Below are 27060 nucleotides of genomic sequence, written 5' to 3'. Positions count from 1 at the left end.
TTTATACGGCAAATTCAAATTCGTTTTCATCTCCCATTATTCGCAAAGTCAAAAACCACCTCAAGCGAGTGTAAAAACCTTTTTGCGGATTATTATTATTATTATATTATTATTAGAAATTTGGCGTTTCCTTCACTTGTTTCTTATGCAGTACTTCAAAATGCACATAAAATCAGTGTGATGAAAACGCAGCTATTTACATGTAGGCACTTAGCAGACATTTTTATCCAAAGCGAGTTACAAAAGTGAGGAAAACAACAAAGATTCATGTTGTTGTATTTACATTTACAGTACATTTCTATTTATGCACTTGGCAGATGCTTTTATCCAATTCAACTTTCAATGCGTTCAGGGTATACATTTTATCCTTATGTTTGACTAGGGTTGGGAATCGTTAGAAATTTTCCGGTTCCGATTCCGGTTCCAGTTCTGCCTAACGATTCCGGTTCTGATTCCGGTTCCATATAATAAAAAATAATGCACAATACTTAAACAATTCAATTTGTGTTTATTAATTACTGATAAAATATTTTAAATGTAAAATGATTAATATTTTCACTTTTTCAGTCACTAGGCCTATATCATTTATTCCTGTTGTAGTCCTCGTAAGATCCTACCTGTTAAAGTGAACATGATAGCAGCAGTAGTTCTCAAACATATGATTTGAGATTTATATGCTAGTGTTTTGTCATGTATCCTGAAAAGGCTGCTGTACAAGTAATAATTGTTGTATGTGCATGCGTATAGGCTTATATATAATGCATACATATATTTTGAAATATAAAAATGTAAATAAGGATCAGATATACGTTTCTTAACAAACATGCGTGTTCATATGCGCTGACTTCTTTTCGCCGGAGGCTGCTCGTCACAACATCAAGCAATGCTTAGGTTACTTAGCAACGACAGACGCTTTGGAGCGTCCACGCGCTTTGGAGAAAAGTGGCGCGATCACGTTTTCCGCATGGTTTTAGATGCGAAATGTGAAGCAATTGAGCATAATGTGCATGGCCATTTCGGTGGGTGATGCTCGAGCCCCGGAGCGACCACGGGATCGGCGCGGCTATGTGCGTGTTTATTTTATCACTTTCATCCGTGAAACAACACACGGTTCAAGTGAGGAACCTTTTTGGGGTTAATAATGTCTGCACAGTGCTGAAAACGCATGTTGCTATACTGGTAGTGCAGATTGATACTTTTTCGCAACCTTGACCAAGAATATCTTACCTCATTGTTCCGCCCCCAAGCCAGCAGGTCATCACTGATATCGGTTTATAGTGCATTAACTCTTGAGTCTTATGTCCGTTTGCTTTCACGCGAACTTGAAGACATCTCGCTGGGTGAGACTGTACTTTATATTTTTCATAGTTTGTGAAGTGCACGGCATCGCGGGTCGCACTGTACCGTCAACAGCCCTAGAATCCACACTTTTGACTTTTAGACATGTTTAACACAAAGTATACAAAGCTTACCTCAGCAGCCCGAGTGTTTTCTGTGGTAAGCTGCGTTAATTTGGTTGCGCGAGTGACTATAAACAGTGGCTCAACGTAATTAATATTCATGAGGTAAGAGACATAAGCGCTTTGCACGTGCCTCGCATCAGAACCGCTTTTAGAACCGAAACTTAAGAATTACGTGCGGTTCCGGTTCCTTTTAAAAAACGGAACCGGTTCTGAATAAGAACCGGTTATCGGTTCCCAACCCTATGTTTGACCCCATGACCTTTGCGTTGCTAATGCAATGCTCTACCAATTAAGCTACAGAACTGACAAATTAGCTATTTACTGTAGCTGTTTTCAGTTTTTTTTTGTCCTGGATCCTTCAATCACAAGTCATAAAAAGTTTATTATATCATCACAAAAGTCTGGACCAAAATTAATCATGTGCCATGTTGTAATTTTATTTGGAGCTTCTGTGAAAAATTACTTACATTTCATCATTCTAAGACTTAGAATGTAGTGCACTGGTCATACAGACTGTTTTTATGGTACATTTTGGAGCATGGCATTGCACGTCATATCCACTTTTTATTAAACAAATAAGATGCATTCATTTAATTTAATTAAATTTTGTAGAAATATAATTAAAATAAATCATGACTTTATTGTGTATAACCATTAAAATGGGCTTAAAAGAAAGAAAGAATAATGTACACTAATTATCTGTGCAACTTATTCCACTAGATATATACAATACCTGTACTTCCGGACCACCACATGTCATAGATGAATAAGGAACTGAGCCCCTATAATCTGGCAACAACAATGAAAACGACTCATACATAGTAATTTCAGATACTTTTCTTTTGTTTATCTTTATAAAGGATATTAAGCAATGTATCTCTCTTCTCAGCATTTACTGTTGAAAAACACTGTAATGGCGAACAGACGATGCAGGGAGCAGTAGTCTAAGCACAATTAGCCATTCGCATTCCAGCTGCTTCTATAAATACTCATTGCGTGGTCTCCCCAGCCCCTGTCATTCTCATTAAAAGAGTGGAAAATCAGTCTGCATCTGCTGGGACTTCAAGCCCTGTTTCCCCTTGAGGATAATAAGGCGTGCAAAAGACTCTCGATCTATTTTAGAGGCGGTTACTAGACCACATTCCTGGTTATTTTAGTCTGGCTCAGGTAAAGTGACAATCTTGATGGGTCATAGACTTGAAGATGAATGTATGTACTGTACTGTGTGTAGCCTATTAGATAAAATGTGTTGTTTCGTATCAGATTGACTAGATATCTCGCTAAAACGGATTTCCCTAAACCAATAGTTTTTTAGTGTGCGAGCACTGTTTATTTTGACTTATAATCATAATGAAAAGGCATCAAGGATGAAATCTTTTCATCAAGTATGACTAACATCATTGACCAAAACATCTATAAGCTTTTGTAAGGTGCTGCTACAGCTGTTGTGTCAATTTCAAACGTTTAATCACAAAGACTCAAGGTCAGAATGATTGTTACTACGAATATTTCAAGATTATTTATTTAACTGTGTTGCGCATTAAATGTGTTTTTTATTAATAATTAGTCATATCAAGCTGTTCTTTACTGGAAAGCGCATAAGAGAGCATCAAGTGTTTTGGATTTTCTTAAACAACAACTTGAGAATATACAACACAATCTCATGGCAATTCAGAAGTATTTTACAAAGTGGGTAATTTGTATAATTTGTACATTTTTGTATGATTTCCATGACCCCGGTGACTTTGGGGTCAGAGGCGAGTTTGGAGGAGGGGTTTCATTATAGTTTTTTTTATAATTGGATGTTTTTGTACGATTCACTTTGTATACATTTATATGAAATGGCCAACCCGTAAAATATTAATGAATTGGAATTTTGCTGGAATTTAACGTTAAAATCAGTTTGATCAGGGTTCCCACGGGTCCTTGAAATCCTTTTTTGTGAATCTGGGAGAAAAAATTCAAGGCCCTGGGAAGTTTAACTGCAAACGTGCTAAACTGTTTGCTTTAAATACCCTTTTGCCATATTAAACTATGTTATTACCTCAACTTAGACGAATTAATACATATCTATCTTTTTTCAATGCGTGCACTGTACAGCGCGTCGTGAATGTGTAAGCATTTAGCCTAGCCCAGTGTTTCTCAAACTTTTTCAGCCCAAGGACCACTTCATCTTCCAATATTAATAACAGAATCTGACTCTAACACGCCCCCCAAAAAACAACAAAATAGGAAGGATAAGCTAAATTTAAAGCAACACTAAAGAGTTATTGCTCTTTGCTCCCCCTACAGGTTAGAAGCGTAATTGTTCATTAGCACTGTCGTAAATACTGCAGCATACCTGGCTCTGATTGGATTGTAGGTCTGCCGTAAAGCAAGTTTTTGTAGTTTTCACTCGAACTACAGGACCACTACCCGACGGTTGGAAACTTCTTTAGTGCGGTTTTGGCCGATAGAGGGCTGCAAAGAGAATGTGAAAGTGCCATTCACCCTGTTTTGAGTGGATGAACCACTGAGACTTTTTTGGAAACGTTATTTTAAGGTAAAAAAAACTCTTTGGTGTTGCTTTAAGTTTAATATGCAACTGTTTTAAGTCAAAAACTAATTTTTTAAACACAAATGCAATGCTATGTTCAGAAATTATTATATGAATTTTATTTAATTTGAAAAAGTAAATGTAAAATGAGTTGCAGCTTAATATGAACAACAAACTGCACATGTGAAAAAAAACTGCAATTAAACATACTGTAACAGCCTAGGTCCCACTTAATGTCATTCCAAAGAGCCATTAATTTAAAACTGAGGTGGTGGGTATGTGAAGTTTATGGTTGTATCTATGGTAACAATATAATGCTGAAAAAAAATTCCCCTTAACAAAAACTAGTACATTACAAAACTAATAGATCTGTGGATTTTAGCTGCTTTCAGTTTATGCTTGGCATTAAGCTTTATTCTACATTTAAATAGGTAAATAAGATCCATATCACACTCATTGAGAATTTAACTCATTTACTCACTTCAGTGCACATATCAAAAAAGTTTATAACATGGAACATAACATTGTTTTATGCAGTTTTTTGTCAAAGCTAATTATTACAGTAGCCCTATTTCAACAACAACAGCCATCTTAATAATTGGCAGACATTAGGCCAGCTTCTAATAAGACAGAATATGTTTTTAGATTTCGCAAGAGCAGTGAAATCAGGTGTATGTTTGTCAGCACGATACGCATACAGTGGTGCAAATGAACTGTTACTCGTTTAAATTGCATTATTGTGTGAGAACGATGCTTTGAATTTTGGAAAAACGGCAGTTTCATTTATTAAGACATGCAACGTAAATGTCATTGTTGATAAGCAAGTCATAATTGAGCAGACTTATCAGACAACAATTGTCGGAAAAGGCAGTGTTTTAAAGCTGGAAATACAACAAATAAAGTTAAAACAGCCATAGAGTCCGGTCTCTTAACTTACCACAGTCAGCTATCGCGTCTTGAGACGCGGGCGGCGAGCGGGGAAGGCGATCGCGTTGAACTTGTGGACCAAAGCGCGAATATAAACACGTGACACAGCTGCTCGCACCAGTCACGTGACTCGCGCTCTGCAGCTCATGCTGTATGAAACAGACGCACGCGCATCAACTCGTAACTGTAGGGCCCGTTGTCTAACTTACTAAATTTATTCTAGAGATGTCTTTTTTACAGACTACATAAAGGGACGGATCAAATTACCTTGGGGGCCGGGTCTGACCCTCGGGCCGCCAATTGAAAAGCCCTGGTATAAACACTTGCCTAATTTAGGTCATCTTTTGGCGGACCACTGGGGGGGGGGTTTGGACCACACTTTGAGAATTACTGGCCTAGCCCCATTCATTCCTATGGTACCAAACAGGGAAGCCACCAAACACTTCAATGTTTTCCCTATTTAAAGACTGTTACATGAGGAGCAGTGACGCAGCGCAAGTTCCCTCGAAAGGGAACTGTAACAATGTAACTTAAAAGGTAACACAATGTAACCTTGCTCTCACTAGAAATGTGTCCCCACATTTATTTCATGAATTTAAGGGTATTGGACCTGGAAAGTCCTTGAAAGGTCCTTAAATTTGAGGTTAACTAAGGTGTGGGAACCCTGTTTGATGGTCTCATCATTTGATAGTCTCGTTTGACATTTTGTTGTCTATAAGGAACTTTGCACCTGCATGTAACTTTTATTGTGATTATCCCTTAACAAACATCTACTTTCTTATTGTGCAAGTCTAAGGGGGCGTGCACACCAAAGCTTGTACGCCCGCAAATCCCTGCTCGACAGTTTTCTACGCTCAGCGCTGAGTGCAGAGAGTTGATAAAGATTCAACTTTGGGTGAAAAGCTCTGCTCGTCAATGTCAGTTGTCACACGGCTATCCAATCACAGTGGAGGAAGGGCGGGACAAATATCACAACAACCAACCAACACATCATACAACGACTGATAAACAAAGCAGAAGTATCACAGCTACCAAAGCACTCAGCTGAAGAAAGTTTGCGCTCAGCATTCAACGTCCTCCGGGTGTTTTCAGATGCGTTTAATAGCTTTGGTGTGCACACCCCCTAAGGCCATCTTTTTTATAGCATTAATATTTAAATGTTCTAGTTGTATTGAAATAATTCAACTAAGAAATATTTATATATAGTCATTATATAGTTGCATAAAAAAACTAATCTAATGGTGGGATGGTGGCCTAAGAATTTTGCGCAGTATTGTATACAGGCATATATTTGTAATGAACAGAGGGGAAGGTAACTCCTCTCAGCGGGCTTGGGAATAAAGTTAATTCACAGCCTGTTGACCTTCATGCAAAGAAAAAATTTTAGTTCCCTCATTTCTCTGGAGATGCATAGAGGGCTTAATGACATGCAGAGGCCAATGTGCATGTGAGCTTTGCCAGGTCTTGACGACCTGCGCTGTACGCAGGTGCACTTTAAAATCACTCGCCCTTTAAATACCTGACATGCGTTGTTTCGCTATTCCCAATATGGGCCTTGGCAGGCGAATGGAGCCAAACGAGAGTGTCTAGCTGGCTGAGCGCGTACGAAGTTCAAAGCACTGTTGTCTGGAAATACAGCCTCAATCACCTTGATTGAAGGAAAATGACCTCTCGTCTAAGGCATCTGCAGCTGTGGAGATGGAAGATGGGTATTCTTAAAAAATGTGCATTCCGGGATTTTCACAGGGAACCAGAGGTATAAACGTGGTCGAACCGTATCGAGGACAAAATCTCATGGCAATTTGTAACTATTTTAAATAGTGGCTAATTTCATTTGTACGTTTAGCATGATCTGCTTTCACCCCAGTGACGTTGGGTTTAGAGGTAGGGCTTCATTATTGCTCTTATTCCACTTATCGTACATTTTTTATTTTTTATTTACATAGTACATACAGTAGGGGAGAGCGGGGTACAACCTAACGTTTTCTGGTGTTGGCTCAATCATTCAAAAAATATTTGAGTCTGAATATTAAATATTATATACTGTATTTTTACACAAGCAACACACACATCTCTGCTGTTTGTAGTACTTACCATTCTTGGCCAGTTACACCAAACGTGACAGTAGGGCAAACGTTACAACTTACCCCATAGGTGGGGTTAATAACAGGCAGGGGTTTAGTTGTAACACTTGATAAAAATTAAGTTTGCAGGCAAATATTTTAATATTATTTTGTCTATATACTTGAAGTGGATATCGTTTATATATCTGTCTATAATAGATAGGTATGCACACTGTATTAATTCATCCAGCCCTTTCTAACAATAGTTCAATTAAAAATAGATACAAATGTCTAAATATGTGCAAAAAAAGCAGCACAATTATGACAAAACAAATGTTATATGTGACCCAGTCTGTAATATCCATACTACAGTTTCAAAATCAAATTCTGAGATAATGAGCATCAAAGTCTGATTTTAGCCATTCATTTCATTATGACTTCATTCTTTGACGTGATCTTATTCAATCAATATTAAAGATATGAACAAAAATAAATTTGACACACGATTTTTGATAAGAAAGGCACATTTATTTTGTTGGCAGCCAGCAATCATTCGTGTGTAGCCTGTTTAAAACAACGGCAAGAATTACGCTAACGTTGTAACACAGCATTACAATTAACCCTGCTGGGTCAAAATATTTTCAAGCCCACCCAAAAAGTTGCTAAGAGCTGCAGACATATTTCTAAACGATGCTACGTTTTAGTCAACAAGACACTGATTAATATGACATAGCATTGGATTTGGTATCTTGCACACCCAACTTAGAAAACGAAAAAAAATGTACTTACATGCCACCAAAACATTCGTTCATCAATAACTCTCTGAAAAAAATCATACATTTACAATAGAGATCGTCTTTTGGCAGCGTGATCCAACTGATCATGCGTTAGTTTTTGCCCTGGCACCCCTACTGTTCAAAACTCTTTGGCCACCACCACCAGACTTGTTGTTTTAGAAGTTTTCCAACCATATTTATTTTTCTAAATATTTTATTAAGATACAAACAGAAAATACAGGAAATATGTACAAAAAATAAAGTAAACAAATATTCAGGACTAAATGTCTTCTTTCGGCATCGTCGGTGTTTAGTGTGACCTCTCTTGGCACTAAACACATCTTGAGTATTTTTGAGCAGAATGAAGTAAAAAGACTAATTTCTTTAAAACTAGAAATTAAGATTTAATTCTTTAGGTTTAAGAGATCCTGCAGTTTCCTGCTATTGCTCAAGTGGAAGAGGAGTTTACCCTAAAAACTTGACACATCAGTATACATTTTTATACAGTTAATACTACATACACATTTCCTGTATTTTCTGGATGTATTTTATTAAAGCGACAATTGCAAAAACAACAAATCTAATTCTGGCACGGTGGCCTAACTGTGGGTTCACACCAGACGCGAGTTCAACGATTTGCGCAAGTGGATTACATACAAAGTCAATACAAAAAAGACACGATCAGACACATCCTCGCATGGGGCGATGCGAATGACGCCATATGGCCGACGCATTTGCCGCAAAAAAACACGTGCTATTCGCCTCAAACGCATCTTCGCCCAAGTTGAAAATATTCAACTTGAGTGAAAAATTTGCATGACACAAAGTTAAATCACGCGAGTAATCTAGAGTGAGAAACGCAATGCCCCGCGTTTGGTGTGTACGTAGCATAAGACTTTTGCACAGTACTGTATATATTATGCACCTTATTAACTCTTTCGAAAACGCTTCCCTGCCAATGACGAGTTTTTTTGAGCTGATTACAAAAAAACTACTGAAGGTAGGATGAAACGTTTTTTTTTTTTTGAAATCAGAGGGTCTGTTCTTTTTATTTGGTATATTGTATGTTTATATTTAAAGAAGAACATTTTCTGGAAGGCATAAAACTTTTGTGAAAATCATGAAAAACGCTGGCGCTGGCTGGCAACTTTTAAAAAAAAATGCTGGCGGCGAAAGAGTTAAAAACTTACAAATTCCCATAAAAGCCGACTTGTATAAATTTTGGCTATGTCTGGTGATACAGAAACTGTTGCAACAAGCAAACAGCTCTATGCTTTATCTTGACTAGATATGAGTTGTTATAACTTATAAAACTTCATTTTACAATTTGAAGCAACTCATCTCCTGTCAAGATAAATAATAGTAAGTTGAAATGACTTGTAAATCTGAGTTGATTAAACTTTAAAATTTAAGGCAGCACAGCAGGGCCGTGCACAGGGGGGTGGCCCGGTGGCTAGAGCAACTGCCCCTCTGCCCTAATCAGCTGAGGTGCCCCTCTCACCAACCGCCAACCCGGGTCAAAGTGTTCTGTTACCGCTTGTCTAAAGATCCACCTTTTCTGGTAATCCACTTCATGATTTCCTGCCCGCTACGCAGCATCTCTCACAATCTGTGTCCACTGTGTCCTCATTTGTTAAGCTGCTCAATTAGTAATTTGGTAGTTTGAAGCCGAGAGAAGTTGTGTACTATATTTATTTTTGCTTAGTTGTTTTCTCGTGATCACGACTTAGTTCTCCTTATCTCGAGATAGTTGTATTCTTGTGATGTGATTAAAGCTTACAAAATAACATAATTTCTAGACAGTAAAAGCATATTTAGCTAAATTAGCATGAATGAACAAATGAGATTTTACTTGGATCAGGGATTCGCTCAAGATGAAACAGATTTGCCAATAATTCACCATTTGATAGCGCGGTGAATTTAGGGACCGTCTATAAAGTAACTCCATATACGTTTCTACAGCATTAAAATGGAATTGCTTAAAGTCAACAAACAGTCACAAAACCAACTGTAAAGTGTTCATGTGGTTGTCAACTATGCACACTTTTTTTTAGATTTTTTTATTTTAATTCAAATAAACTGTTAAATACTATTGAAGATAGAAACGTGTACATTGTTACTTTACAGATGGTACCTAAATTCACGAACATCAAACTTTATTTATTTATTAAGTCTATCGACAATGAGCTACGCGTGGTAACCCAACTCATATATGCATTAGCAGTCCACTTCAAAATAAACGAATATTATGGACAGGAAATTACATTATGGCATTTGGATTATCATGTCAGGATAACAAGAAAACAACTTTTGTTTTCTCGAGATCACAAGAAAACAAGCAGCAAAAATAAAAATGTGGATGACCTCTCTTGGCTTTCGTATGTTTTTTGTATTTCTGTGGGTAATGATTTGCTCTTGGTCTTCTAAAAGTGCTAACAACTTAGCAAGTAAACATTCTTAGAATTACAGTGATTGTCTAATATAAATAACACCAAATTTGCTGTTGTTGGCACACATTGTAGACAAAAAAAATAAAAAACAATGTTTTCACAAAAACAAGAAGACTGCAAAGGAAGGCTGCAAAAGCTCTTCAAAATTGTAAACATGGATTCAAAGCTTCAGCACGTAAATCATATAGAATATTAAGCAGTTTTGTCACACTTTAATTCTTGTTATTAAGTATATTTTCCATTATAATCACTTTTCTGATACTAATCTATAACACATCATATTGTTAAAACCATATAAATTGTGCCCTCCCCCAGTGCCCCCTTTTTGGTTTGGGCCACTGCCCCTCAAAATGTCTGTGCACGGCCCTGCAGCACAGTAAGTATATGATGACAGCATTTTTATTTGAAGTGAACTATCCCGATAATCACACATGACAAATTTATCCCTATAAAGAAGCAAACCAATTAAACCATTGTTTTTCACAAAGAAGGTACAATCCTTGGTGACCAAAATCGATGTCTGCTTTATTATATAATCCTATTGAAGCGGTTTGTGATTTCCTGACAGACAGAGATGTTATTCACTAACTTCCACTTCAATTAGCATTAGGGATTTTGAAATCTTTCTGTTAATACGGGAGGAAAATATTACATGACGCGTTCAGCTTCGTGAGGCAGGACAGATCTCTTGCGGTCGGATGTGTTTTGCAGTCGTTTTAGCAGCGTGCCTTTTCCACCGTGCGTGCGTGCCTTTGTGGATACGGAAAAGTTATTGTTTTGTTAAGGTGTTTTCGTCTTTTTTCATTGAAGTTCACCAGAAACTGCGGTTCACTTATGACAGAAAACTGCTGTGGGTCCTTTCCGGAACCTGGCCTATGGGTCCACGAGTTTCCACCGCATAACAACAATGTTTCAATTCGTCTTATCGGGGGTATTTAGGCTAAGTAAACTATTACTCTTTGGGATTTCTTCAGAAGACATGGCCCAGTCATGCCGGTCTTTTATTCAAACCATTTGTGTGCGGTTGGGAGTCGGGGGCGGTCAGCAGGCGGCGGAGTGAATGGAAGGATAGAGGAAAGATTGGATAGCCCTGGGAGAAAGTCTGAGACGCGCAGAGTGAGAGGTCTTGGCTGCCATTGCCAAACCACACGCAGCTTGCGTGATTGTGGCTCCACTGCGTGTGCATGCTCCCCCTTACTCGTTCCCAAACTCCCAGAAGCACCTGCACGCACTGCCACCTGACCTCGGTGACCTTTGAACTTCGGGTATCCGAACGAAGGCGAATGGGAAGAGAATGAAAAGCCAGAATCAGAGACTGAAGAAATCTGTAAGCGGCCTAAGATTAGTTCTTACCTCATCCTCTCTTCGGCACATTTCAGACGATTTCCAGATTGTAATAATAAAAACACAAACCGAGTCTCTGACCCATGATCTTCTGCTTTCCACTGAATCCCAGTTGTTTTATCTGCAGTTTTATCTTATGGATGCTTACAGCTTCACTGCTAAAATTTACACACTTTTCCATTGTAAGTCAATAAGCAATGCGTGTTAATCCATGAAGTCAATACACATCTACAACAAGAAGGCTGAAAGCTGATCCCAATGAACTCTGTCCATTATGGGTCCTTAGCAGTCACACACACACACAAAATATGTATTAAAAGGAAGAAAGTTTGAGATGAAGCCAAAAGCAGGTCTCGCCAGCAGCTTTTTAATGGTACAGGTTTATAATGAAACACTCCTTTAGCCCCCTTCCCAAAGCAGTGACGCTATTCGCTAGACACACACACACATATTAAAATCGCACGCTATTCATAACATGTGGGGCTATCACGAATGGAAAATAGGGGGAAGAGGCATTTCAGGGGATGAGAAACTCAAGCCTCACGAAACCCAGGTCTGCGGAAGAAAAAAAGATTGTTTTTTACATCGCTATACATTTGCTCAAGCCGATGTGAACTCATTTTGCCCAATTAAAGCAGTCATTGCTTTCTGACAGGTGCTGATGTTCTGCATTGAGTGACTTTCGATGGGGCTCTTGGGATTTGATGGACAGGCAAGGCTCAACATTATGACCTTATGGCCTAGGAAAGTGTGTGAGAGTTTCATATATTAATATATATATATATATTTGTATAAATTAATAAGAACATTTTTCATATTTGGAGCACGACTAGTAAAAAAAAAATGTTGGCAGGACAAATCCTAACTACTGGACTTAATGGGCCAGCAGAAAAAATCATTAACGTCGAGTCCTGACTTCCACAGACCGCATTTAAAAGTCAGTTACTGTATGTACTAAAACATCCTCATCATCCACACGCACAAACTATTACTTGAAGCCTAACTTTGTCTATTCAGCATGTCAGTGTATTGTTCCTTTCCTATGGTTTGATGCATGCGAAGCAAAGAATGAATAAAATATTATGCAACTAAAACATTTTGCATGTAAGATATAAAAGTGGCTTCTGCGGTTAATGTCTTTTCACTGTTGCATGACTTGTCACAAAATGCTGTGAAACAGGATCATAACACATTTTTTGCGAAATTCCTTTGGTGGATTGTTACAACATCTCGACACGAAAGCGCCTATAATAATTACGATGATCCCTGCATGCAATGCTCATTCTGTTGAGTCTATATTTAGCTCCCGCATTGAAAAAAACCCAATAGGTCTCTTATTTCGCATGAAACGTACATTACGGTATATTTTCCATAGCGTCTCGTCTCTCTGCCACCCGGTCGACACACGCTCAAATGATTTCTACTGATTGAGCCTCAAAATATTCCCATGTGTGACCAGCATGAAGCTGTCAGCTCTTGTTACCCCATATCACCCGGCAGCTTTGAACGAGCCAAGCCTACCAGAGCAACAAGTTCACGGTCTGTTGTATCATTTCCACTGGTAAGTATGCACAGAAAGAGGCCACTCGGGCCAAGCTCACCTGAAACGATAACCTCACTGCAGTAACAGCTGGCTAAGAAGACAATCCAAATTTATTACCATTGGAAAATACAGCACTTCCCATTATTCGAGGACCAGTGAAGCATTCAGAATGTAATATTCAGTTTGATGGTTAGAATAAAAAGATGTAAATTTGGAGAGGAAGGATTTCCTGAATGGAGTGCCGTTTGGTAGTCATTACAGAGACATCAAATGCTTTTATCCAAAGTAACTTAAAGTGCCAATAAGGTATGCATTTTCTCAGTATGTGTGTTCGAACCCATACCCCATTGCCATGCTCTACCAATTAAGATGCAGGATCACTGTATTTGGTTAATTGTGCTGAAGCGCTATAATGTTGTGAAGCAGCAGAAATGCATTAAAATTTTTATCATCTCTTATAATAAATCTGATATCTTAACACCCAACAGGCTGAAAGTTTAGAGGACCTATGTTGCTTCCAAACCTTTCGGATTTAGGATATTTCTCACCTCAACCCGGAAATGACAGATCAGTGGCGGCTCGTGACCGAGGGGCGCCAATTCAAAATATGTGTTTGTTGCGTCATGTGAACCATGTGCATCATGTGTTTTGTCAAAATAAGTGCCTGCTGCATACGCGTCAAAACCGTTTATGATAAGAGAGATGCTCACGTTCACAAAATACACGCTAGACACTCCTTTAACAGTAAACTCTGATTATGCATGAGAGTATCTGGCAAACGCGAGTGTATCTTTTATCATAAACCCTTTAGACGCATCTGCAGCAGGCACTTATTTTGACAAGACACGTGATGCACATTAGATAACTTGACGCACAGAACACATTTTTTAATTACCACACACTTGACGGGCTACATACATGTTGTGACGAACTTTGTATCGAGCGCCCCCTCAAAAAAAGAAGTCACTGGCCGCCACTGATTTGAGATATTATAAATTTTCCAGTTTTGAGGTGGTACATATCCTTATCCAATTCATCTGGAACGCAGCATTAAGCTGACAATGCATTAAGTGTGTTGTACGGCTCTAGTGCATGGTTCAATCCTGCTCATGGAGGGCCGGTGTCTCTGCTGAGTTTTGCCCCAACCCTAATCAAACACACCTGATCCAGCTATTTAAGGTCTTCCTATGCAGACTTAAAACTTTCAGGCAGGTGTGTTGAGGGATGTTTCAGCTAAACTCTGTAGGACACCGGCCCTCCAAGACCGACCCTGGCTCTAGTGGAACATTTCGTTATCTTTTGGGAGAGTGCTGCCCTCTTGTGGTGCGTTTATGTGTTTACCCGCTTATGCATTTGGTACACTTATGCATTTATGACTGGGGTCAAGGTCAGTACTGCCAAATCTGATGTTATTAAGGAATAATCAAGCTATATGGCTATGGCTCTTTAATATCACATTGTAAGTCATTCACATTTCATAGTTAGTTGATGCTTGTAATTAGGATACTCTCAATGCATTAAAAAATATATGGACAAACTGCTGGGTTAAATTCATCTAAAAATGTCCATGTTTGACCCTGCCGTATAAGAAACCCAGTGTGGAAAGCTAATGGACAAATGACAAAGCTCATTTTATTTCTCCTGGATACCAGCGGTATAAAAAGCATTGGTTAAACTTAGTAATGAGTGTATGTGTGTGTGGAAGTGGAAAAACGTGACTCTTGATGGTGGCCGACTGATGTCTGGCTGAATGGGGTCCTGCTGAGAGAACGGGGTCTGGCTTAACAAGATAACCAGTGGGATTTTGGTTCTGGCTGCAGAATAAATTCAGCACAATAATTAAGTGGCATTGTTGTTTGTGCTCCTATACACATCATAGAAACACAAAAGAATATATATCTGGACAACAAAACTAGTCATAAGGTCAATTTGATGTATACATCACATGAAATCTGAATAAATAGGCTTCCCATGGATGTATGGTTTATTAGGATGGGAAAAAATAAAATATTGAGAAAACCGCATTTAAAGTTGTCCAAATGAAACCCTTAGCAACTGCATCCACTCATAAAAATAAAAGTTTTGATATATTTGTTTTGTGGTCCAGGGTCACACACACACAAATATATATATATATATATATATATATATATATATATATATATATATATATATATATATATATATATATATATATATATATATATACATTTGTGTGTGTGTGACCCTGGACCACAAAACAAATATGTGTGTGTGTGTGTATTTCATATATTTTATATATATATATATATATATATATATATATATATATATATATATATATATAAAATATATATATATATATATATATATATATATATATAAATACACACACACATATTGTGTATATATATATATATATACACAGACACACACCAGGGGCGGATCTACCGGGGTGGCACGGGGTGGCAGTTGCCACCCTAAATAAAAGCATTGCCACCCCATATGCCACCCCAGCGCGGGTATCCTAATATATATAATTTATACCCGTGTAGGCTCTTTTTACCAGAAAGGCAATGTAGTTTTTCTCTGCGTGTGTTTGGAGGTGGGAGACACATATCTGACGATGATTGGTGTGTGTGTCTTAGACGGGGTGGGACAACCACATAGCTGATGGTGATTGGCTTAATTTCCATTGTTAGCCAACCAGAGGCAGCAGAGTTCATACACAAGCATGCAGTCAGTCCGAGCAGAAAGTCTTTTACAGTGTAAAAAAAAGTCCGCGCAGATTTGCCAACTTGGTGACTTGGTCGCTAGATTAAGAAACTTTTTAGACCCCTTTAGCGACTTTATTAAAAAAGCGACTAGGACAAATCTAGCGATCTTTTCTGGCGTGGTTGAAGACGTTTGGAAACTGCGGTGAAAGGATGCATCGCCCCATCCAAGGCACTCACATGCAGCCCGGTTCTCGCGCTGCAGTCCATCCGTGATCCGAGTCGCACAAACCCGCAACAACAGAGCGATGGCGAATACAACGAGCTCAAAACAAAGGTAGCGGATGCAAGCACAAAGTATAAAAAGCACAAACGTTACCTTTCCATCGTTGAGGTGAAAGGCAAGAATGATTATGGACATGCAACTTATGCCCATGAAGAAAAAGTCTCTTCACGTGACGTCTTTAGAAAGTAATTCTGATCTAATAAAGCACCTCACATCATCACATGCTGCCAAAACAAATTCTCTTTAGTGTCTTAAAGTGATTAAATTGAGCATCACATCAGCAAATCAGAGTACTAAATACGGTCATATTTATAGATAAATGTTGCATCAGGATAAAAATACAAAAATTAAACTGATGTTAAATATTGCACGAGGTAGTTGCTTGGTAGTTAAAACAACTGAACTGCAGGTTTGTGTAAGCAGTAAATATATTTTAAGCAGTTCTTTCTAGAGTTAGCCCGTCATGTCTTGTTAGCTACTGCAGCAATCAAAATATTCCATACGTGCATATGAAATCGCTCGTTCTGATATAGTCTGATGTTTTTATTTGTCTTCGTTAAGGAGACAAAACTATTCAGTGTTTTGTATGTTTAGAAAGCTTGAAAGACAACTTAATGCAGCTTTTTCCAGGATATTATGAAAAGAAAGGCTGATATCCATTCTTTTTACTAAAAATAATAGAAAAATCAAATACTATGGGAGTGGAAGGTACAAATATAACAGAAAAATATGTTGTGGAAGGGAAAGGAATAGATGAAGTAATGAAGGAAAGAAACATATGGATGACAAAGAGCTAAAAAGAAGTGAAAAGACAGAAATCCATCATCAAGTGAGTGAAATGATTAAAGAAGAGGGTTATGAGAGAAAGAGATGTTTGCCTTTCAAATATGTTTTACATTAATATAAACTAGGCAATCCTATTTTATTTATATAACAGTCTTTATACCATTATGTTCAACCAGTCAGTGTTTTTAGATATTGATAAGCTGTATGTATTAACTTAGTATTAAGACAAAGGGTGCTACAGAGATGCTAAAGGTAGCTGCTTGGGTACTTATAGGAACATTTGTTGTTGCGTTTATTAATGTTATAAAAATTTGAGGTCCAGTGTTCACCGAATATAGTATATACAGTATATAATTTTTTGAATCCACGACAACCATGCAAGGACGCTTACTTCATTGCCACCCCTTGTAGTTCTCATGCCACCCCCTTGCCACCCCATAAATAATTTTCTAGATCCGCCCCTGACACACACACATAAACATAATATTTACTGAGTAAGACCATGTCAAAGATTGAAATCGATTAAAAATCAATGACTGAAATTAAACTTTAAAGGTACCATAGAATAAAAAACTGTATTTACCTTGGGATAGATTAATTCTAAGAGTTCTGTACATAGTAATGACATATCGTGAGCCTCAAATACGTTTGTTTTCTCATTTTTATGTAAACCTGGTGCACGCAAAAGACAGCTGGAAAACAGACCAATCTTAACATAATGTGATGTCACAGTCAAGATGTACGCCCCAACCTTAAATTACACATTTAATTAATTACAAAGTTGTTAAAATGCTAAAAACAAAGTTGTGACTGCTGAGTTAGCGCTACACGCTAATAAAATCTATATGGTAGCGTTGTTTTACTATTGATTTTATAGTTACGTTTTGCAGGTCCATGCTGAAAAAAATCACAAACTTACCACTCCATTAACAATGGAAACATCCATTAATAATCTCCAAACGATTGGTTGTTCCTCAAAATCTGTATTTTTGTCTGATACGGGCTCAAAAATATAAGGTCTGTTTACTAATGTGAGCTACTGACATGAGCCGCAGAGCCAATCAGAGCAGAGCTCAACATTATTATTCATGATGACCCTTCCAAATAGGGCAAAAGTAGCACATTTCATTCAATGGACAAATCCTAGGGTTGTAAATGGACATGTAAAAACGTTTCTGGATATTTTTGTGCTTACATATCACTACACACCTTTCATGTAAATATCAAAGAAAAATTTAATATATTATTTCAATGCATTCTTTGGCACCTTTAATGCGCCTATTCGTAAAATGAGCCCTGGATTTCTCAGACAGGGTCATGTCATGTCAGAAACATAACATGGTACCGCATAAACATTGTATGGTAAGCTGTGGTATATCTAGATGTTTTTAGTTCACTTTTTGTTCAGGCTAGAAAAAAAGTTTAGTTTATTTCCTCTAGAGGGCGATCGAGGAACTTTATAATATATAATTAGGTAAATACATAAAGTTCAGATCAGTACCTGTTGTAGGTCTGGAAATGGTGAAAATAAATATAAGTTAGCCTACATAAATAATATTAGTGCTTAAATATATTGTGGTTGAAACGAGGCTTTTGTTGATAGTCTATATGAAAGTTATTGATCAGTTCATAATCCAGCTCATATTCATAATGGACGAAATGGAAGAACAAATAGTCATATAAAATTACTTTTATAAGTTTTTCATACTGTACATCTCATTTCTTTTCCTGTAACTTCTTCTGTACCAAACTTTGATGTATTTATTTTATTGTACATTACTAAGTAAAACTTAAGATTACTAAAAAAGCACCAAATATGTTTGTCTACTTTCTGCAATGTACGCTAAAGTGTTTGTTAACTAATTATATTTAATATATTTAACGTTTTTATTGTATTTTATTTATTTTATATTATATAATTTTATTATTATATTTTATTAAATAAATGTATGTTTTGTATGTAATTAATGTTTCTTTTTTTTATATAAACATAAAAAAGTGATTGAGTATAAATATATACCGTATGCGTATTCCCATGAGTATTAGGGGAGGAGGATGCTGTTCAGTTACCATAAGATGTTCAGCACATCCCTCCTCATCTACACAAGCATGAAAACCATCCAGACAGTCAATGCTTTTCTTTCTCCACGAGTTTACTTAGGATTTATAAGTCGTGACGTAAAAATTACGAAGTTTGATTTCTTTACGCGTGCCCATATGGATTTTACGCAGTGCTGAAGCCTTGTGGACATTTCGCCTGTCCGAAAGTAGCCAAGATGAACTCATCTCATCAAATGCATTTCTCCACTAACTGGAAAGTTGAGTCCGTGATAATATCTGTGATTTTCTCGCTTATTTTCTTGGTGGGCACCGTGGGGAACTGCCTCGTGCTCGCCGTTCTCATTCGTAACGGGCAGATGAACACAAAGACAACGAATCTGTTCATCTTGAACCTCGGCTTGGCGGACCTCTGCTTCATCGTCTTCTGCGTGCCTCTCCAAGCAACTATCTACACCATGGATGAGTGGGTCTTTGGACAATTCGTCTGCAAAGCTGTGCACTTTATCATCTACCTGACCATGTATGCGAGTATATTCACGCTGGCGGCTGTTTCTCTGGACAGGTGCGTATCCATCCTGTTGCGCACAGCTTGCGCTTTTCTTTCCAAATCAGCGATTCAAACAAAACTCATTAAAGGCTGCTAAAGGTTAAATTATTATACAAATATAAAGAATAGAAAAAAAGTGCATTTTATAAAGGTACCATTTAGGTAAAGATACATTTGGTAATATTTACCTGACGTACTAATATGACCTCTTCAGGTGCAAAGGCATACTTTTTGAAAGGGTTCCAACCCAGTGACAGCTAGAAACATTATTAATATATATTTTTTTACTTTATTTCGGACAGTGTACAATTTTTTTTGCTTATTCACTGAAAAAAAAGATTCATTCAATTTATTGGTTGCAATTAATTTATTTAAGCTAGATTTAAACAAAAACAATTAGTAAAATAAAATAAAAAATAAACTTTTGTTTAAATGTAGCTTAAATAAATTGATTGCAACCACTTACCAAGTAAATTGTATGAAATGTTTTTTTTTTCAGTGTTGCACTGCAAAAATTAAAGTGTGCAGTTGCCAAATTTAGGAAATATTTAAGTTTAAATGACTTACAGTTATGATATCACCTCATCTAGTCAGGTTTATTTAGTCATAATACACTGAAAAAAAAATGATTCATTCAATTTACTCAATTTTTTTAAGCTAAGTGGTCACAATCAATTTATTTAAGCTATTTAAACAAAAACAATTTAGAAATAGAAAACCAAACAAAAAACGTTTGTTTAAATGTAGCTTAAATAAATGGGTTGTGACCACTTACCTTCAAAAATTGAGTAAATTGAATGAATCATTTTTTTCAGTGTATTTAAATAATTATACTAAGTGTACAGTTTAATAATAGTTCTTTTGAAATCATTATTACAAATTTGCATAAAATATCGCTTTCTACAAAAGATGTTATGTGCATTTCCCAATAATCCAGTCTTAGTCTTTCTTTAAAAATAAAGGGGTAGACTCAATTTACAACAATCAATAAAATACATTACATGCAGACTGGTATACCTGGTCAATATTGAGACTACTACATTTTAATTCTTATGCCCTCTTTTCCAAAGATATCTTGCCATCCGCTACCCGCTGCGTTCAAGAGAGATGAGAACCCCTCGTAACGCTCTGACCTCCATCAGCCTGGTTTGGGCTTTATCTCTCTTCTTTTCCAGCCCTTACCTGAGCTACTACCAACAGATGGATCTCGATGGAGCCACCCTTTGCATCCCAGCTTGGAACATACAACATCGTAGAGCAATGGACGTCTGCACCTTCGTATTCGGTTACCTGATCCCAGTTCTCATCCTCGGCATCACCTACGCCCGCACCATCCGTTATCTGTGGACATCTGTGGACCCCATGCAGAACCTGTCGGAATCCCGCAAGGCCAAACGCAAGGTGACCAAGATGATTATTATCGTAGCTGTGCTCTTCTGTTTATGTTGGCTGCCACACCACCTGGTCATCTTGTGGATGTGGTTCGGCTATTTCCCGCTCAACCACACCACCTACGTCCTCCGGATTCTCTCTCACCTGGTGGCTTACACCAACTCCTGCCTCAACCCTATTGTCTACGCCCTGGTATCCAAGCACTTCCGCAAAGGCTTCAGGAAAGTGTTTTGCTGCGCTTTTCATAATCGGGCCGCAAACCGAGTTCACGCCGTGCAGCCGGCGCAGACGGTGAGCCTGGTGGACGCGGCCTCGAGCGAAGGCTTCAACCAGAGCGAGGGGTCATCCCGGGGTCGGCTGTGGAGCAGAAGCGGAAGGAAAATGATGACGAGCGCTTTCATGACATTTAATGTGACATAATCTTTTACACCCATTTTATCAAGTGTGGAATTGTTTCGCTCCGGAGGCTTTTAAAAGCATTGTGCTGTGCTTATGTAAGAAACGTTGTGACATAGGACGAGGTTGTTATATAAAGAGGAAGCAGGGATATTTGTGTTCGTGATGAGGACAGTGAATGATGTTTGAAACGGTCTCTCATGTCTGTGTTTTGTCAGTTCTGACAGCTTTCCTCACCATGCTTGTGACTGTGCAGGCCGCTGTGCCACATGGTCCATTTACTGAGGGTGCTCTGGGGTTTATTATCGGCTGATGTTGCTGGCATCAAATTGTTTTGACGTTAAACATTTTATCTAGCAAATCTTTCAGTTAATGAAGAACTAAAGAAATAGTTCAACCCAAAATAAAAATCTGCCCACCCTAGGTGTACTAGAGTTTTAAAAAGGCAATTCCTGGCTCTTTGCAGAAAAATCATCACTTCACCTCGAAAGGTTGTTATTTAAAGGGCAATTTCACCGATAGGAACATTAATCTTTATGGAAAGTGAGTCATATTTGTAGTCAAAATGTAACATAAATATAGAATTTTGTGCCTATTTGACAGAGAAAAGACAAAATGTGACTTTAGAGCACATTTGTATGAAAAACTACAACTGCCACTATGCACCACAATGCACAGCTCTGCAAGCCACTCCCATTAATCGGAACACGGCTCAGACATGCTATTATGTACATAAATGCCACGTTAGTAAAACAAAGAAAATAGCCACCACCACTGTGTCTGACTGACACCAATCATGATTTACTTTTAAACGTGATGTTACATTGTGGTACACACAATAACACTCTGGCCTGGTGTGTAGCAAAGTCTTATTCAAACAGTAACGTGCGGTTTCAGATCCGCAGTACAAATGTCTTTTCAAGTAGTTAAAAAAGGGTATGCATTTTAAATGTTTATTTAGTTTTACCAATTTTCTTTTTGTCTCTTGTTTACTGTAATTACATTTGTGTTATTATTGGTCTCACTGCTCTCACAATATAGACATATAAAACACCGCTCAGATATGCTATTGTGTACATAAATGCCACGTTAGTATAACAAAGAAAATATAAACACTCACTTTAGTCAGACGTCAGTTTATCCCTCCATCCTCCTCCACACAAACGCGTCCCCTGCAAAATATCTCCACAGACGCGCTGCCTCAGCTCTTGGAGCTTGTGCTCGTAAACCGAAACACGTCTTTGAAATAAGCACGCGACCAGAAACATTCACAAAACATATCCTTATCTGATCCAGAAATGTTAAACCGAAAGGAAACGGCGCGAGTCCGTCCAAGCTTATATACTCCGCAGCGCGTCTGCTCGTAAACCGAAACATGTCCGTGAAATAAACGTTCCAAACGCGCGCAAAGTTCCTCTCTTGCATAGAAACCTTCACCAAACAAACGTCCATATCCTTATCTGATGCAGAAATGTAATAAAGCAAGCACACAGCGAGAATACAGGCAGTTGTCTGTCCAAGCTTCTCTACGCAGCAGAGGCCGATGGTTGCTGCGTCTTCACCGGGCTCCTCTACCCAGCCGACGCCCAGGCTCCGGCTTCTCCTCGGGCTTCTGTTCCTACATCTGCCTGAGCTCTTTGCAGTATTGTGGCTCATAAAGGTGCAATGAACAGCGGATTAGAGCATCACGCTTGTAAAATCACCCTCTTCCATGTAATATTGATTAACTTCCACTGTTATTGTAACATGAATTCTGGCTCGCTCCACAACTTCTGTTTAGCTTAGCTTAGCATAAAGATGGCGGCTGATCGTTTTTGTTCGGTCTGTGTTCGTATATTTTCGTAAGTCCCACCCACTTATCTGTAATTGGTCTGAAGCGCGAGTGGGTCCCACCCATAGCCCCCACCTTGGAAAAATGAGGAATGAGTGTCTGTAGTCTTTCACACTCAATAGAGATACAGGATTTCCTTCTTTCAATGACGCAAAATGACGATTTTTACATCATTGAAAGAAGGAAGTGCCTCACTGAAATCAGTATTTCTCCCCTCTCAGGGGAAACTGAGGGAATGGTGCACGACCATTCAAAAACATGACTGGGGTTCTAACGGTACAAAGCTTAATGCAAATGGGTGAAGTTTCCCTTTAATGAAGGGATGTGATTTTGGAGCTTTAAAGAGCACCTATTTCATTGCTAAAAAAAACAACGTTATTTTGTGTATTTGGTGTAATACAATGTGTTTGTGTGGTTTATGGTTAAAAAAACACATTATTTTCCACATACCGTACATTTTTGTAGATCTAGATTTCACTCTCTTCTTGAAACGCACTGATTTGAAAAGCTCTGTGTCCCTGATTGGCCAGCTAATCTGTATGTTGTGATTGGTCTGAATCATGTGCATCACGTGTTTTGTAAAAATAAGTACCTGCTGCACATGCGTCAAAACCGTTTATGATAAAAGAGACGCTCACGTTCACAAAATACACGCAAAACGCTCCCATAACACTATGATTACCAGTGTTGGGAACGTTACTTTAAAAAAGTAATTAGTTATAGTTACTAATTACTTCTCACAAATAGTAACTGAGTTAGTAACTCCGTTACATTATTATAAAAGTAATTAATTACCAGGAAAAGTAATTACTGCGTTACTTAAAAAAAAAATATTTCAAATAACTTGAATGCCCCTTACAAAATTAAATATGTTAAATTAATAAAATGAATACTAAAGAGAAATCACTAATTTTGTGGCAGCATGTGACGATGTGAGGTGCTTTATTAGATCAGAATTACTTGCCACAGACGTGGAGAGACTTTTTCTTCATGGGCATAAGTTGCACATTACACAAACATTCTTGCCTTTCACCTCAACAATGGAAAAGTAGTGCTTTATACTTCGTGTTTGCGACCGCAACCTTTGAGCTTGTTGTACTTGCCATCGCCCTGTCGCCGGTGTTTTCGGAGTGATTGACGCGCGATGACCGGGCTGCATGTCATTGCTTTGAGATGGGGCACAGTCAGCAGCAGCACCGCTGCTCGTTGAGAAGACAAAACGACGCGTATTTTCATGTCAGTCTACAAAAGTCTCCAACCACGCCAGAAAAGATAGCTAGATTTGTCCTATAAAGTCGCTAAAGTGATAGAAAGTTGCTAAATCTAGCGACAAAGTGACCAAGTTGCTCAGACTTTTTAACACTGCTGCTCGCTCCTCTGACTTGGACTGCGCGTGTGGGCGGGCCTTTTTGTGAACTCTGCCTTTGGTTGGCTACCGATGGAAATTAAGCCAATCATCATTCGTTATGTTTCTCACAACACACAAGAGAAAAACAGTGTTTGGCTGAGAGAGTGAGCATACGCGGCTGAAAATCACTACAGTAAGATCAATTTTAGTAACGCGCCGCATTTTAATGTCAGTAACGATAACGGCGTTATAACGGGGGAAACAGTAATTTATTTGATTACTCGTTACTGAAAAAAATAACGCAGTTACTAACGCCAATTACTTATAACGCTGTTATTCCCATCACTGATGATTACGCATGAGATTATGCGAGTATCTGGCAAACGCGAGCGTCTCTTTTATCATAAACCATTTAGATGCGTCTGCAGCAGGCACTTATTTTGACAAAACACGTGATGCACATATGATCACTCAACGCGCAGAACACATATTTTGAAATTATGAACCAAACACATGACGGGCTACATACATGTTGTGACGAACTTCACATCGAGCGCCCTCGAAAAAAGAAGTCACCGGCTGCCGCTGGAATTAATACGAATTAAGCCAACTCTTAAAATATGTACGAATTCTCATTCTTCCTTCACACAAAGGAAATGTAAAATCATGAATCGGACTATTGGTGCTCTTTAAAAATGGGGCACTACCCAATGGCATCATAAAGCTGAAAAGAGCAAGGAAATGTATTAACTTACACTGTCAGGAAAAAAATTGTGATAATATGTGCAGTACTGGAGTTTTTGATAAATGTACAGCTTTGCACCTAAAGAGTTTATATTAGAACCATAGGTTCATATTGGTTCCACATGTATTTATATTAGGATATACCACTCTTAATGACAGCTGCAAATTTTTCTAACAATGGATATTGCTTTTGGCTGAAAAAAAAAGTAATGTACCCTTAGGCCTTGTCCACATGGACACGGGTATTTTTATAATCGTGACTTTTTACGGTTCGGCCACACGGAAACGCAGTATCACGTCACTGAAACCGAACATTTGTTAAAACCCCTACCAGGGTGATGTTTTCCAGAAAAGCCGGTTGCAGTGTTGTCGGGTGTTTTGGTTCTGATTAAGGCTTCTGATTGGCCAACGTGGCTTTACGATTAGGGTCATACAGTATCACCGCCTGCTGGTGTGGCATGCTCTTGACCGCACCTGATCATGTGTTTTGTGTGTTAATGAAGGCGGAGATTTCTTTTAAACCGAGCATGTGTGGGGGATTGTTTTTTAATCCGCAGGAGGCCTTAAATTGGCTTGAGGGTAGATAAAATAGGGGCTTAAGGGGATCGCACACCACCGCGTCGAGTCGCGTCTAGGACAACTCGGAGGTATTGTAAACCGGAAGTACACATTAAATAGCGCGAGCTTGGTCAGATAGCGTCTACTTCAAAATGCAAAATATACGTTAGCAGCCAATGTTAATCGTTAATGATTTGGGACAAATAGGATATTATTTAATGTTAAACTATGTGAGTGGCGCTGTGTGGCGCGACAGGGATTTGAGCAACTTCCTGAGTCACAGCTGGGCGGCGCGGACAGGCGCCACCTGGCGGTGCCGGTGTGCGTATTCTCATAGAAAACAATGTGTTAGATTTTTTTAGAAAAAAAAATCGATCCCCTTAAGTTTCATTTTGTGGTGAACTGTTCCATTAGGTCTCAACATATTTTTAACCTCAGTTTGTTTAGGGTTTGTGCTACACTGCCATATTATTATTATTATTATTATTTTTTTTTTATTTACCCCAGTTGTCACTTGGGCTGTACCCTTTCGAAAAGTACAGCTTTGCACCTAAAGAGTTCATATTAGTTCCGTCAGAGGTACATATTGGTACCAAATGTGTATATATAATGGTATACATACTGTATTAGGATCTTTTTAAAGAGCACGGCCCCAGAGACAGATATTTTGGGGTAGATATTTTGACAAGTTTTTTTAAACAGTGTAAATTTGATCTTTTGGGTATTAAACTGATTGTTTTTGTTCACAAGCATTCATGGTCAGCAGCTGACAAAAAGGTTAATTTTGTTTGCATTGTTAAAGACTTGCATTTGCGTCTTCAGAAATTATATTTCTGTAAAGTATGTTAAACAAATTCAGCAAATGTGTTGGCAGGGGGCTCTGTCGCAATTATAAGAAACAAATGTTTAAAATTATTAACAAACCAATTTATGAATAAATAAATAAACAATTCTATACAAATTCTATAGCAATGAAATAAAAGAGGTGTTCTTTGTGTCTAAGCTGTTATTTTATGGCACGTTTTCTATGCAACAGGACGCATAAGCATCGTCCTCACGTACAACCACTTATTTTTTCTTTACTGGCTATTTGCCAGCTGGTTGGTTCTAGTAGCCTCAGTCTCATCTGTTGCTTAGATGGATTGTGGGTAATATGTCCTCACCACTGATTTGCCACATCAGTGGAAAAAGCCTGGGGTTGCAGCTTCATTTAACATCTGAGGTTAGTATATATTGCACATCACTATTTAATGAGTGGCATGCTATTTTGCACTTCCCCATGAAGCTCCCGATTTGTCGAAAGATGAACTTCGTAA

The 27060-nt window shown here is 38.2% G+C and overlaps 1 protein-coding gene across 1 annotated transcript; it reads left to right on the top strand.

Moving 5' to 3' along the window:
- The first annotated feature begins 18956 nt into the window (after window positions 1–18956).
- LOC135744530 (galanin receptor 2a) lies at window positions 18957–21714 on the top strand. The gene is made up of 2 exons (XM_065262722.2): window positions 18957–19490; window positions 20546–21714. Exons 1-2 carry the CDS (start codon window positions 19144–19146, stop codon window positions 21285–21287), a joined length of 1089 nt encoding a protein of 362 aa, XP_065118794.2. The 5' UTR covers window positions 18957–19143; the 3' UTR covers window positions 21288–21714.
- Window positions 21715–27060: the final 5346 nt, after the last annotated feature.

This window comes from Paramisgurnus dabryanus, chromosome 1 (genome assembly GCF_030506205.2).
Source record: "Paramisgurnus dabryanus chromosome 1, PD_genome_1.1, whole genome shotgun sequence".
Taxonomy (NCBI): Eukaryota; Metazoa; Chordata; class Actinopteri; order Cypriniformes; family Cobitidae; genus Paramisgurnus; species Paramisgurnus dabryanus.
Note: the sequence above shows the minus strand (reverse complement) of the source record. Positions and strands in the feature narration are given on the sequence as shown.